Source organism: Phocoena sinus, chromosome 4, assembly GCF_008692025.1.
Source record: "Phocoena sinus isolate mPhoSin1 chromosome 4, mPhoSin1.pri, whole genome shotgun sequence".
Lineage (NCBI taxonomy): Eukaryota > Metazoa > Chordata > Mammalia > Artiodactyla > Phocoenidae > Phocoena > Phocoena sinus.
In genome coordinates, this window is record NC_045766.1 from 71,384,210 (window position 1) to 71,399,646 (window position 15,437).

The window sequence follows — 15,437 nt, forward strand, 5'->3', positions numbered from 1 at the left end:
ATCAAAAAAACAAACAACCCAGTAAAAAAAAATGGGCAGAAGACCTAGACATTTCTCCAAAGAAGACATACAGATGGTCAAGAGGCACATGAAAAGATGCTCAACACTGCTAATTACTGTGAAATACAAATCAAAACTACAAATGAGGTATCACCTCACTGTGGTCAGAATGGGCACCATCAAAAAGTCTACAAATAATAAATGCTGGAGAGGGTGTGGAGAAAAAGAAACCCTCCTACACTGTTAGTGGGAATATAAATTGGTGCAGTCATTATCGAGAACAGTATGGAGTTTCCTTAAAAAACTAAAAATAGAGTTGCCATATGATCCAGCAATCCCCCTTCTGGGCATATTTCTGGAGAAAACTCTGATTTGAAAAGATACATGCACCCCAATGTTCATAGCAGCACTATTTACAATAGCCAAGACATGGAAGCAACCTAAATATCCATTAACAGAGAAATGAATAAAGAAGATGTGGGGTGTGTGTGTGTGTGCGTGTGTGTATATATATATATGCACACACACACAACAGAATACTACTCAGCCACTAAAAAGAATGAAATAATGCCATTTGCAGCAACATGGATGGACCTAGAGATTATTAAGTGAAGTAAAACAGAGAAAGACAAATATCATAGGATATCACTTATATGTGGAATCTAAAAAAATGATACAAATGAACTTATTAACAAAACAGAAATAGACTCACAGACACAGAACACAAACTTCTGGTTACCAAAGGGGATAGTGGGGGTGGGGAGAGGGAGGATAGCAGTTTGGGATTAACATAATACACTCTACTATATATAAAATAGGTAAACAATAAGGACCCACTGTATAGTGAAGAAAACTATACTATCTTGTAATAACCTATAATGGAAAGGAATCTGAAAAAGAATATATATATATGTATAACTGAATCACTCTGCTGTATACTTGAAACATAACATTGTAAATTAACTATACTTCAATAAAAAAAATTAAAACTTTTATGCATCAAATAACATTATCAAGAAAATAAAAAGACTACTTACAGAATGGGAAAAATTATTTATATATCATATATCTGATAAGCATGTAATATCCAGAATATATAAAGAATTCAATTAAAAAAAACTTTAAATGGGCAAAGGACTTAAGTGGACAACAATGGTAACAATGGCAGAAGAAAATACACAAATGGCCAATAAGCAGATGAAAAGATGCTCAACCAGATTGGTCATTAGGGAAATGCAAATCAAAACCACAATGAGGGACTTCCCTGGTAGTCCAGTGGCTAAGACTCCACACTCCCAGTGCAGGGGGCCTGGGTTCAATCCCTGGTCAGGGAACTAGATCCCACACGCCACAACTAAAAGATCCCACATTATTTCAGTAAACTTTTACAAAACTTATAAAGGAATTTCACAACATTCTAAAAGTAATACATATCCTCATTCTTGAAGATCTGTCCTCAAAGGGGATATATATATTCGTATCTTAAAAGAAATAGCTAATTTTAGAATGATGACTTGTACATCTTTCTTCTTGAAATTACTTAAAAACTTATAAAGGCACACCTTAAAGGAAAAAAATTAACTTTTATGGGTGTGTACTTCATTGAAATTAAAGTTCACTATTATAGAATGGGAAATAATACACATCTATACTTTCTCCCTCTGTCTCTCCCTCACACACACAGAATTTTAGATCCACCCAACTAAAAAGTTGTTGACAAATCAGTCATTCATTTTCCAACTTAAGTAATTTTATAAAATACTGCCACCAAAGAAAAGTACTAAAACATGAACATGGTCATAATAACACCTATTTACTAAACACTTACTGTGTGAAAATTTATCATTTCTTGAAGACTGTCAGAAAATTTGGTCAAACTTGTCTATGAGAAAGAAATCAAAAGAAAACCAAGTCATTTAAGAGCTACTAATATAGGCCACAAAAATGTTACTTCAGCGTTTCTGACAGAAAGATCAAGTTACACTGTAAACAGTAACATTTATTTCTCATTAGGACAATCTCACTACCTCTCAGGCATGCTCTGCAGAGAGGTCAAGTCTACATGTAGTAACATAAAACCCTAGAACAGTCAAAGAATTAGCCTGCCCTATCAATACTATTATACTAGCAAATCGAAATGGCCCATGTAAACCTAAGGTAAAATTGAGTATATCAAGACTGTCCGTTTAGGCATCTATGGATCACATAATCATCAAATTACAACCATTTCTGTACCAGTTATTATTCTTCATAAAAGAAATGTCATAATACCACATAGTATAGCAAGGGGTCTAAGCTAACACAGCATAGCTAGCTGACCAGAACTTTCCTATGCAGCCCCCAAAATGTATAGTTAGATACTAGTCTTGGGTTAATGCTCTCTGCTTGCCCCGATAAACAGCTACTAATGAGCATGATCCTATTCTCACTGCTCAGGTCCCCTTGTAGATGGTTCAGTTCACCTAGCAGCAAGTAGAGTAAACTTATATCCACAATGCAAATCAACCATCACCTTCTAACTGTCCTAGAAAACAGGATTATATCAGATAGCACCAACAGATGATAGCTTTTCCACTTCTAATTTTAAGGACCACTACTACTATTAATAAGGTAAATGGATGCATAATTCTCTTAACATCTTGTTTCATTTACCATTTTAACTAAATTTAATAATACTAACCTCAACTACAGCATCATTGCTAGAATACTGTGCCAGGTCTCGAATCCCATTCATGAACTGTTTATTTGCAACACAAAAGGCTTTTCCAGTATCAATCATTGCAATACATAGCTTCACAAGCTGAAAAAGAAAAACATCATATCATTGAAAATAATTTTACAAATTACTTAATCAAACAAGTGCTAGCATTAACCACATGAGTTAGCCTAGTTAAGACAAATTATAGTTCATCGATAAACCCAAAATAGACTAAATGAAAATTGCTTTTTTTCCTTTGGCTTAAAAAGTAAATTCACAAGAGAACTGTACCAAAAGAAGTTGACCTTTCAGGATGCAGAGGCTGTCTGATAACAACAACAACCAATCATTTTATCAAGTTAAATTCAATCCCATAAATTAACCCCATAAAAATGTATTAAGCACCCCTTGGAAGGAAGGAAAGGAAACTTCAGGCAGAGCAAGCAGTATGATAAAAGATTTTTTAAAAACACAACTATGGTATGGTGGAGGAAAGGGAAGTAAACTGGTATGGTGGGTTAGTCATGCTGGTCATTTTAATATCAGACTATCAAAGCAGAATTGCTTAATCAACCATATTTTTCTAATGCCTACCATCTAGGCATTGTGCTAAATCTTAGAACAGAGCTTCTCTCTCTTCTCCTGTCCCCTCCTTTCTTCTTTCTTTTTTTCATCTTTCTCTTTTTCCCTTTCATTCCTTTTCTTTTTTTTTCTATCCCTTCCTTGTTTCTTTCTTCAGTTCACTCAGATACAGAACATTTTCTTTAAGTAAACAAAAACTTGGGTGAAAATCTAATATTAAAAAAGATAAAAGTGGAGCTGCTCTAGATGAAGGAAGGGTAATGAGAGGGTGGGAAGAGGGGCCCCCAAGAAGAGGATAAAGAGCTCAGGAAAACTTCAGAAGACAGCTCAAGGATCTCAGGAGTGTAATTTAAAACTGTTACCCTGGGACCCGGAGGAACAGAAGTGAAAAACATAATCTCTGTTCTAATTCTAACCATTCAAAAAGCAGATAAATTCTATTTAGCACAAGTACAACTGCTATGCTCATCAAAATCATGCAAGAGGGAACAAAGGAGGAATGTGTAATGAGGGCTATGGGGATCAAGGAAGGGTTCCTGGAAAAGGTAACACTTGAGAAAAGCCCTGAACACCAACAGGAATTAGCCAATCAGATAAGGGTAATAAGAAGACACTTCTCTAGGAAAAGCATGTTCTAAGGCCCTGAAGCTTAGATGGCAGGGCAAACCAGGGGCACTAAGTAGCTTAGCACAGTGTGAAAATGTATACAAGGGCCCGATCAGGAATAGCCTTGTGTGCAAAGCTAAGGTGTTCACATTTTATACGAAAGGAAATGGAAAACAATAAAGACATCGAATGGGTGAGTTGACCAGAGTTCCATTTTAGAATGATGACCTAAAAGAAGAAAAAGTAAGATACGGAAGTGGAAAGAATAAAGATAAGGAGATTAGACCAAAAACTAAGAGAGCCTGAATTAAGGCAGTAAGCAGGGAGAGAAGAGAGGAGACAAATTTAGAAGTTAGTTGAGCACCGAAGTACAATTATGCAGATAGTGTCCTACCAAAGGGAAAAACAGGGGATGAAATCCAGCCTAAGCTCTGCTTGCTGAGGGCTATATCTGCTACAAGATGCTAATTTGCACAAAGACACTATACTGTCCAGCAAAGACTTGTTTTAACAGCATTGGGCCTGTGAGGTAGGCCTGAGCTAGATGGGTCTGTGAAATAAGCCAAGTGGAAAGTCTATCAAACCCAAGTGAAAATAGATATTTAAAGCTCAAAAAAGAGAAGTGTACTGTAGATACACACACAGGAGTCAGCAGCAAATAAAGTATCAGTGCTACAATGCTACAGCCTAGATAAAAAGCAGGGGTCACAGTGTGTACAGTGAGGACCCCACAAAGGAGACTAAAAAGGAAAAGGGAAAGGTAGGAGGAAAAGCAACAGATTAATTTCATCAAAGTCAAGAAAGAACAAAGTATCAAAAGATGGATGATGAATAGGTTGAAAATCCATAAAGGTCAAGTTTTAAAAACTCTTAAAAAAACTTTGTTGAGTTTGGTGACAGTCACCAGCATCCCTAGCAAGGATAGTTTTAAGAAAAACTGGGGGGCTGTAGCCAGATTACAGTGAGTTATGAACTGCAGATGAAGAAGACATAATGAGAGGTCAATTCTTTGCCAATATATATTCTATAGAATATCCCAGGGGAACATTCAATACCAAAATAAGGATTCTGTGATCAAGTAAGTCTGGGAAACTCATTTTGTCAAGTTAAACAGATTTCTTTATTACTAAATTTGTAAGAGCTTTTGATATATTAATGTGTATTATGAATCCTAGAGAGGAAGTATGTAATAGGTAGCATTTCTCAAAATTATCTGACATTGATTGAATTCTCTTTAGAGGAAGCATCCTCATAGGACCAATGTTCCACAAAACCCACTATGAGAAATGCTGGCAGAGACTAGTCCTTCAAACAGTTTGCTATTTCAAAAAAAAAAAAAAAAAGGTATCTTAACAACCAAAAAAACTAATTCTAAAATTCATATGGGTAACCAACATGCAAGAAGAGCATCAAAAAAAATTGAAAGAGTAATGAGGTGGGGACATTAGCCCCATATTAAAATATACAGGTGCAGTAATTAAAAGTCTGGTAATGGATGTGAACAGACAAATTGGTTAATGGAAGAGAATACAGAGTGAAGAAGCAGATACACACTCCAGCCAGGGGGGTAAAAAATTATCCAATAAATGACACAAGGACACTGGATAGCCATCTAAAGCCATCTAAAAAAAGAAACTAAGTTGTATTCCAAACCCCCAAATTAATTTCAGATGGAATAAATATTTAAACATAAAACATTAAATCAGAAAACCAGGAGAAAACAGGAGGTGGTATTTTTTATAATCTCAAAGTAGGAAAAGTCTTTCTGAAAAGGATGCAAAACTCAAAAGCCATAGAAGAAACTAATCAATTCAAATACGTAACAATAAAACATTTAGATAAGGGGAAAAAAAAACTTAGTCAAAAGACAAATGACAATACTGGAAAACAATATTAGCAACAAATCACAAGGGACTAATTTCCCTACCACAAGAAAGGGTATACAACTCATTTTTGAAAATCCAACCAGCCACTAGAAAAACAATGGCTGACAGACATGTACAGGTAATTCCCAGAAAAGAAAATTCAAATATACCTATGTCCATGAAAAGAAATTCAACCTCACTCATAATAAAAGAAAGGTAAATTACTATTTTTTATAGAAGAGCAAAGGTCAAAAAATGTGATAACACGCTGTTTTAGAGAAGGTAGGTATGGGGAAATAGGCACTCTCACACACTGCTGGTGGGAATGTAAACTGGTACAATTTCTATGAAAGGCAACTAAGCAAGAGCTATAAAAATTTTAAACATACATGCCCTCTAATGTAGTAATTTCACTTTTAGAAATGTATCATACAGATATATTTGCACAATTAGATACAATCAGCCATTAAAAAGAATGGGGCAGCTCTGTAATTAATAATAAGGAACAAAATCTAAATTATATATTTTAAGAAAGCAAAATTAGAACAACGCTAATATCTTTGTTGGAGTGGGGAGAGAAGAGTACAAATACATATAATCTTTCACATGCTTAAGAGATTTCTGGAAGACCACACAAGAAACTAGGTCAGTGTACTCCTCTGGGATACAGATTAGATGATGACTAATTTTTCACTAGGTACACTTTTGTACCTTTGAATTTTGTACCACATGTGTGATATTGCTTATTCAACAAATTAAATAATTCAAAAATGATTAAATTGAAAGTTTCCATAAAAACAGAAACAAACAGACAGGTTGGTAGTAGAACATTATGGTTAAAAACAGGTTTATAGGCTCAGTTGGCTTAGGTTCAAATTCTGCCACCAAACTTAATGCTCTAAGTGATTCGGAGAGACCTCAACCTCAAGAAGCTTCAGGTTCTTCTGTATGATACAATGACAATGGTATCAAACCATAGAGGGTTACTATAAGAGTTAAGATAATGCACTTAAAGATCTTAGCACAAACTGTTACTGGCACATGGTAATACTTGATAAAGATTTGCAATTCCTTGTCAGAGGTGAGATTTTCCTCTTGTTTTGTTTTGTTTTGATTCAAGAGAAACAAACGTTTTTGTTTACTTAAAATAATGAGGTGGTAGAGATGGAAAAGGAGAGAGATGGCTAAAGCAAAGTCCTGAGAAGTTAGAGTTTGGAATTACATAGGAAAGGGGATATTTTTATCACTCAAATGGGAAAAAAAAATGGAATAAGGACAGATTCTGTTAAGTTTCTAGATTAAAAGCAAGAAATAAAGGTGTTCCCACCAAAAGGAAGTAAGAGACAAGTTCCTCTACTAAGAATGAAGAGCAAGGTGGTGAATCTTGAGAAAACAGTGAAATATAAGAGATGCTAAAGATAGTAAGATAACCTGATTGAGTGTCAGAAAAATTGCTTTGCATCATGAATCCCAGGTATGTGTAGCTCCACCAATTAGTTTCACCAAACAGTTGTGTAACTTCTCCTGTAGGGCTTTATAGCCCAGATAAGGGACAGAGGATATAGATGGTTAGACAAATATAGTCAGAATTCTGCAGAGTAGGTGTTATGGAAAGGAAATGAAGGTCTCCATAAGAGAAATAATGATGTGATAAGTTAAGAGTAGACTGGAAGGGTTCACAGCAGTATTATACATAATAGTCAAAAAGTGGAAACAACCCAAATGTCCATCAACTGATGAATGGATAAACAACATATGGTATATCCATACAATGGCATATTATTCAGCCATAAAAAGGGAAATACTGGCGATGCTACAACATAGACGGATGAACTTTAAAAACATTATGCTAAGTGAAAGAAGCCAGTCACAAAAGGTCAAATACTGTATGATTCCATTTATATGAAATGTCCAGAACAGGCAAATCCACAGAGACAGCAAGTAAATTAGTGGTTGCCAGAGGATGTAGGGAGAGGGAAATTGGAATTGACTACAAACAGGTACAGAGTTTCTTATCAGGGTAATGGAATTAAGTAGTACATTCACATTGTGAATATGCTAAAAACCACTGAGTTGTACACTTTAAAATGGTGGGTTTTATGTTAGGTGAATTTTATCTCAATTAAAAAAATTATTTTAAAAAATATATAGTGAATAAAAAAGGGATCTGAAACACTGGAAGCAGATAGACTGAAAGACTAGAGATTTAGATAAGCTTGAAAAACAGAAGCAGGAGGAGTCCAAGATGAGAACTGGAAAGACTGGAGACTCACATCAGAAAGTAAGATATCAATGAGCATTCCACAGTTTCAGAGATTACGACTCTGAGCAAAAAGACACAGCATATGGCCAGGAAAACAGGTATAAGAATTAGAATAAAGGTCACTATCGCAGGCGTTGGAGGGAAGATGAAATTGTCATATAGCTGAAGCACATATACACTGCAGCTACTCAGGTGGAAGGATTGACTGGGTGATAGACAGATAGATACTTTGCCAGCTGTCAGAGTCCTTATTAGATGACAGTGATGACAGCTATACTAAATAACATAAGCCTACAAAGAGGGAAGATTTTTACCTAAGAGTAAAATGAGGGCTTTTTCCCTGTTAAAGACAATCTGTCTTCAAGGAGATCTAAGAGTCTGTTGAAAAGACACCACCATCATTAACATTTATTTAGAACTTATCATGTGTCAAAGCACTTAACATGTATTAACACATCTCATTCACATAATAACCTTATAATAGATACTCTTATTTTCCCCATTTTGGAGATGAAGAAACTGAGACATAGGAAGGTTTAGGAACTTGCCCAAGGCCATACAGCTTAGTAAGTGGTAAAGCCTTGCTCCAGGCTTTGTGCTCTTAATTACTAGACTATGCTACAAACCAAAAATTACAATAATATTATAATAATTTAAATGGCAATACAATTTTAAAATGTAAAAATGCAAGAAATAATGCAATACCTGAAAAAGAACCTAAGTTTGGTAGTACCTGAGCTGTGATTTAAAGGGTATCTGCTTAACAAACAAGGAACAAGCATTCCAGTGAGAAGATGCAATAGATACAGAAATTATATCTAGATGGCCACTATGATGCTCTGTGTATTGCCAATGCCAGAATACCTGGCAGAATGAATAAATAATTGGACCTAGTCGAATAATGCCATCCATTCATGGAGCATTACTCATCAGAAAGAGTGTAACTACTGGTGGCATACATTATAAGCAAAATAAATATAAGCTAGGTCATCAAGCTAGTTAAACCTGTTGCTGCCATGATTTGCAATACTACAGGTACAACTGGTCCTGCACAAAGTTATGAAATCAGTAAACTAGTTTTAGGCAACCCCTCCCCTCCACAAGTCCTTCAATGCCACCTCCTTCAATAACAACCATTTCTTGCTCCTCACAGGCTCTCTTCTTTAATTGTAACTCCTCATAATTCTAAAGTAAAAATGATCAGTAATAGCTTAAGAATTTGGGAAAGGGACATTGTATAAGGGATCAAGATCTTAAACTAGAGAAATAAAAGTAACTATGGAAATTCTATTTGGGTGGAAGATGATATTTTAAAAGATGCCAAAGCTTCCATGATAACCTGAGTAGCCCTTTGGGTAATATGGACTCTAGGAAGGATTTAGGGTTCTTAGTACTGAATGCCAATACTGCGACAACTTGGTTTAGATTTGAATCTTTTGGTTTTAAGATTCTACCAGTCTCTCAACTGCAACCAAATGATATAAGGGGGCGGGGGGAGATAGCTGCTCATAAAAGCAAATCATTAACAAAAATACTGTAAGAGGATTCTGTTTAGGTACTTTAAATTTTGAGGTCCCCCCGACACAAGTGTTTTGTTTGATTTAGATGAAGTTCTGCCCAAAGAGAATAGATATCCTTATTGTACTATTCTGTGATTCTTTGAAAAGCCTTCTCCTTTTATATACTCTCTTATAAACCTACCAGAAAATCAAAACTACATCTTCTGTTGCCTACCTTAAGGGTTTAAAAACTTTGTTTCACAGAGTCCTTAAAAATAAATGTAATACCTCAGGGGAAAATAATAATAACAACAACAACAACAATGATCCCATATATATAATTTTAAATAGAAAATAAAGTTCTTGAAAATAATATCCTTACAAAAAATTCTAACATTAGTTTTTAAAAACACTTGCCTGGAAGCTTGCTAGTGTTCCTCAGAAAATTTCCAAGTGGCATGTGCTCCCTCAACATGGATCCAGGAGTACAGTGGTGCACAAGAAGAGCACTGAACTAAGAATAAAACAGATGGATTCTAACCCTGGTTCTGCCTTTCCTAACTCTGTGATTTGAAGCAAGTCCTCTTCACTTTGTGGGCTGTGGGACCCTCATCTATAAAATGGAAATAATCCACTTGTCCTACCCACCTCACAGGATTATTGTAAAAATCCAAAAACATACTGTATATCAAAGTGCTTTGAAAACTACAGAGTACTGCACAAAAATAACTTACTACTAAACATTTTCTAAAATTATTTTGTTTTACATATATAACTAATAACTACTGCTTTATACAGTTTCTATACTATTTACATTATATACATATATTTCATGATTTCAAAACATTTGAAAACCATCAGTCTAGTTAATATATATTATATCCTTGTTATTCAAAATGCAGTCTATGGAACAACAGCATTGGTATCACCTAAAATCTGGTTAGAAACACAGACTCTCAGATACCAAGACTTACTGAATCTAGATCCATATTTTCACCAGAATCCCACATAGTCCTATGCACAGTAAGGTTTGAGAAGCACTGCTTTACATAATAATTCCATTTATAATAATAATTACATAAATAGGAAATTATTTTCAGAGAAGGTATTCAAATATACACATTTATCTCCAAAAATTTTAACAATGAACAACGGTTACTTAAGATCAGAAGCCATGTCTTACTCATTCTCATATTTCACTGTTATACAGCAGATAACATTTCTTGGGTAGAGGCCAAAAAAAAAAAAGATTATCAATAATTAATACAGAAGATAGGAATCAATCTACATTTACCCTTGCATAGAATATGACCATTTAATATCAATTATTAAATACATATTCAGCATTTCTGGCATTAGCTTTAAAAAATGGAAGGAGTATTTAAAATTTTATATTTGAACATGGCCTCACCCAAATGTATAAACAAGAGTGGTTAGGTTACATATGATATCCATTAAGCATCAAAAAAGACTGCAATCTTTTTGATGGAGAAGGAAACAACCATCCAACAATATAAAAGATGCCTAGTCAGAGATGGTTCAGATTCTTGCTCTGGCACTTAGATTAAATTTTCAACAAACTACTTAATGTCTCTAGCCTCAACTTCTTCATAATATTGGGATAATATTAGCATTTACCCTCACGGAGATAAAAGTCACTTGAACCATCTAGTGTTACAGGAACAAATCATTATGCAAAACAAGAATTAATGTTTTAAAAAGTTAAAGTAAAATTTACCTTATCAAGTTTCAGTTCCAATTCTGCCACATCTCCTTCTACTTCTTCCAAAGCAGCCCTTGAAAAATTAAACATAAAGTAAGTTACTTTGTGTTTAAACATATACTTTACTCTTGAAAAATAACTCCAAGTAAAAAAATAGATATGAATGCTAAAAGATTACACTTCACATAAAGTAATAACTCCCTTAGAACAAAGTATGAATACTTCATAACCATGTATTACAACACATAATACAATTATTGTTTAAGGTAATGAGAGAACACATTAGGCTAATTTACTGAACGCATTCATGTTATTCAAATTAATAACACTAATTAGAACTATTAAGCATATGTTTTTAAAAACAAGTAAGAAATTTTGAAAGTTGAGCCTTACAAAGACTTATATTTCTATTCAACAAAGCACATGTAACCAAACAGCAAAGCATCCTTGGTAACCAAAAATAAAGGCTTTTACTTTTAGAAACAGTTCAGAAAGATGTTATGACCCTTGTTTAAGACCGCGTTTTGTTTCCTATGTATTTTTAAAGAAATCAGCAGATTCTCTTCCTTGTCAGGGGAATGATAAAATTCTAACACTAAGTAGTACTTGATATGCCCTATAGGGCAACATTCCAAAATTGGAAATTTGGAACAAAACAGCAGCAACTAAAACTTTTTAAGGATAACGATATTTTATACTTAGGAGTAAAAAATGTTATTCATCTACTTTAAGCCATCTATCTATCCATTTTAAGATAACTACTTGATAAACTAGCAACTTTGCAATACCTGTTTTTTGAATCAACCGAAATTTGTTTCAATTGGATAACAGTGGGGGACTAGCCACCCAAAAAGCTAGTTTGAACTCTGGGAAAGAATTCTCAGTTAGACACTGTTAAGAAGAGAAAAATAGCTAAGATATGAGCTCTATTCCCAAAACTACCCACAGAACCTCTGTGTGACCTCTTGAATACCATTTTTATCAGCTTGTGGTTCTACTTCTCTACCTGGTAACATTTATTGAAAAAAAATTTTAATCTCCAAAATGAGAAAATTATGTAACCATAAATTATTCAGTAAAGAAATGCCGATTCCACAAAATGAGATACTCTAGCACAGTTAAGAAAACAAGAGGTGCTATACTTCCACAGCATAGAAAGAGAAATGCTTCTCCCCTAACTAAAAGTTTGTCATTTTCTTCAGCAGTGTTTTCAAAGTACACATTGTTCCCTTAGCCTAGAAAACATTTCCCCTTCACATTAATCCTCATTCTCTTCACCTGACTCTATGTTACTCATCATTTAAAACTTAATTCACAAAAGAAAACAAATATATTAGTACAAGGATATCTATTTTTTGTAAATAGGTTTAAAACCTACATGTCCAGCAATGAGAAATAATGTAAATAAATGATGGTACTCCATCCTATTATGTGAAGCAGCAGGTTTTTAAATGAGATTAATCTGTCTCTACTGAGATGGAAACATATACATTACAGACCATCACAAGGGAGGAAAAGCAAGTTACAAAATTACATATAGTGTGAGCCCAGTTTTTTTGGGGGGGTGGAGTGGGGAGCCTATTCGTATATGCATAAGAAAAAATCTGGAAGCATATTTACCAATCTGCTAACTATAACTTTGAAGAATGAGGATCAGAGGGCAGAAAGTGAAAATAAGGATTTACACTTCTTACGATTTATACTTCTAGATTGTTTTAATATTTTCAATGACTATGTGTTTTTAAATAATTTTTAAAGCTAATAAAGGGGGAAAAGAAATAAGTTCAGACATCACCTTCCTAGGAAGTGGGTCCTCTTAGAAGCTCTATCCCTGTCCACTTCTCTCACTATTACGAGCTCCTGGTAGCAGTACAGAGACTCAAAATGTTTGCCGCGTCAAGAAAGAAACTCCACAGTTTCAGAAACTTTCTTCATTTATACTTCTTTTGTTGTTGGCCACGCCGCACGTCTTGCGGGATCTTAGTTCCCTGACCAGGGATCGAACCCAGGACCCCAGCAGTGGAAGCATGGAGTCCTAACCACCGGACCACCAGGGAATTCCCTCTCCATTTATAACCATTTAAAACCTCTCCATTTATACTTTTAACCTGCATTTAATTTAGCTTGACTCAATCTTCAACTTCAAGAAAATGAGTTGAAACGATCAGCTTAAGATTTGATTTAATCATTGGTGTCTACTAAACATATAGTTTAATAGAAACTTCATGTACATTCCTCAATCTTATTTCACTGTGCAATACTACGAATTTATTTGTAAAACACTTTTAAACACCTTTCTTTAAAGAGAGGTAAGAGGGACTTCCCTGGTGGTTTAGTGGTTAAGAATCCACCTTCCAATACAGGGGACGCAGGTTCAATCCCTGGTAGAGGAGCTAAGATCCCACACGTTGTGGGGCACCTAAGCCCATGCACTCTAGAGCCCACGTGCCTCAACTACTGAGCCCGCACACTCTAGAGCCTGCCTGCACACCTCAACAAAGACCTGACACAGCCAAATAAATAAATAAATAGTTTTTTAAAAGAGAGAGGTAAGAGTTTGTGTATAAAATTAACAGGTAAAATGTGTTTTGCCTACCATTTCAAAATAAAGCTCACTGTAATCACATATTGAGAATCTGAAAGTTTATCACAGAGGTTCTTCAATTCAACATTTCACCTTCTCTAAAAAAAAATCTCTGTCCTTGGTCATCTAAGATGTGTGTGAAAACTTGTAGCAATAAGTAAGTACCTAGTGTCTAAAGCAGCCTGGTTAACTGTTGAACATTCCTTGGTATAAAAAGAAAAGTATATGGACAGAACATGGTCTCAGTTCAAATTCTGTCTCACCACTCACTTATCTAAGGCTAAAGTATTTTATCTAAGTTTCTTCATCTGTGAACTGAGTAAACAAATACCTATTTAAAAGAGTTGTAAAGGTTAAATGAGGGACTACGTGTCACTGACTACAGTATATATGTACTACAACACAAAGAACACAATCAATAGGAGCTTCTTTCTCTCCTTTCTCATCCCTGCATTCTGAGGTGAGTTTTGCCTCCCTATTGTGTCTACTCATTATGCAAGACAACCATTCTGGAACACATTTTTAATACATAAATCAATAAGTAAAACAATCTACACAACAATCCTTCAAATAGTTAAAGACAGATATTATTCCTTTCCAACTCTCTCAAATATTTATTGAGCATATGGGCTTCCCTGGTGGCACAGTGGTTAAGAATCCGCCTGCCAACGCACAGGACACAGGTTCGAGCCCTGGTCCAGGAAGATCCCACATGCCACGGAGCAACTAAGTCCGTGTGCCACAACTACCGAGCCTGCGCTCTAGAGCCCGCGAGCCACAACTAGGCCTGCACGCCTAGAGCCCGCGCTCCACCAGTGAGAAGCCTGCACACCACAATGAAGAGTTGCCCTCGCTCACCGCAACTAGAGAAAAGACCACGCGCGGCAACAAAAACCGAACGCAGCCAAAAATAAATAAATATATGTATTAAAAAATATATATTTATTGAGCATATAATTTTTATAAATGTGCAAGGCATTAAAGATGACAATATTATAGACCCTACACTCCATAGCTTAAAATGTTAATTAAAATTATTAAATTTTAAAAGTTACACACACATTAACAATGAAAGAAAACATGATTAAGTAGTAAAAATAAGAATAATATAAAATAATGTTAAAAGATGGTAAAATAAAGGGCAAAAAAACCAGAAAGCAGTCAGCTAAGTCTCACAGGATTATTATAAGCAGGGGTCAGCAAATGACAACCTGTCAGGCAATCTGGCCCGTAACCTGCTTTCACATAGCCCATGAGCTAAAAATGGTTCTTGCATTTTTAACTGGCTGAAAAAAAAAAAGAAAAATAATATTTAATGACCCATGAAAACCATATTAAATTCAAATTCCAGTGTCCATAAATAAAGTTTTATGGAAACACGGTCAAGCTCATCCATTTACACATTGCCTATGTCAGCTTGCACGCCCTAGTGGCAGAGTTGAGTAGTCGGAAGAGAGACTATATGGCCTACAAAGCTTAAAATATTTACTACTATCTGGTCCTTTATGGAAAAAGTTTACTGACTCCTTACTATGAATATCAAATACAAGAGCATGGATGAAAACGTGTTTTCATACATGAGCTACATACAAGAAAATAATTTTTAGGACTTAGGTC

The 15,437-nt window shown here is 35.0% G+C and overlaps 1 protein-coding gene across 5 annotated transcripts in view; it reads right to left on the bottom strand.

Annotated features, from left to right (window-relative positions):
• Positions 1–15,437, bottom strand: part of ACAP2 (ArfGAP with coiled-coil, ankyrin repeat and PH domains 2) — a 158,481-nt gene that overhangs the window by 89,457 nt on the left and 53,587 nt on the right. For 2 of the 5 annotated variants that reach the window (XM_032629589.1, XM_032629591.1), the window contains exons 2-4: positions 11,252–11,309; positions 2,681–2,800; positions 1,829–1,882 (exon numbers count right to left, since the gene is read on the bottom strand). In XM_032629589.1, the coding sequence (XP_032485480.1) occupies positions 1,829–1,882; positions 2,681–2,800; positions 11,252–11,309 (232 nt within the window). Of the gene's footprint in view, positions 1–1,828; positions 1,883–2,680; positions 2,801–9,930; positions 10,028–11,251; positions 11,310–15,437 lie in introns of all 5 variants that reach the window. The other 3 variants (XM_032629592.1, XM_032629590.1, XM_032629593.1) reach the window with 3 other exon arrangements.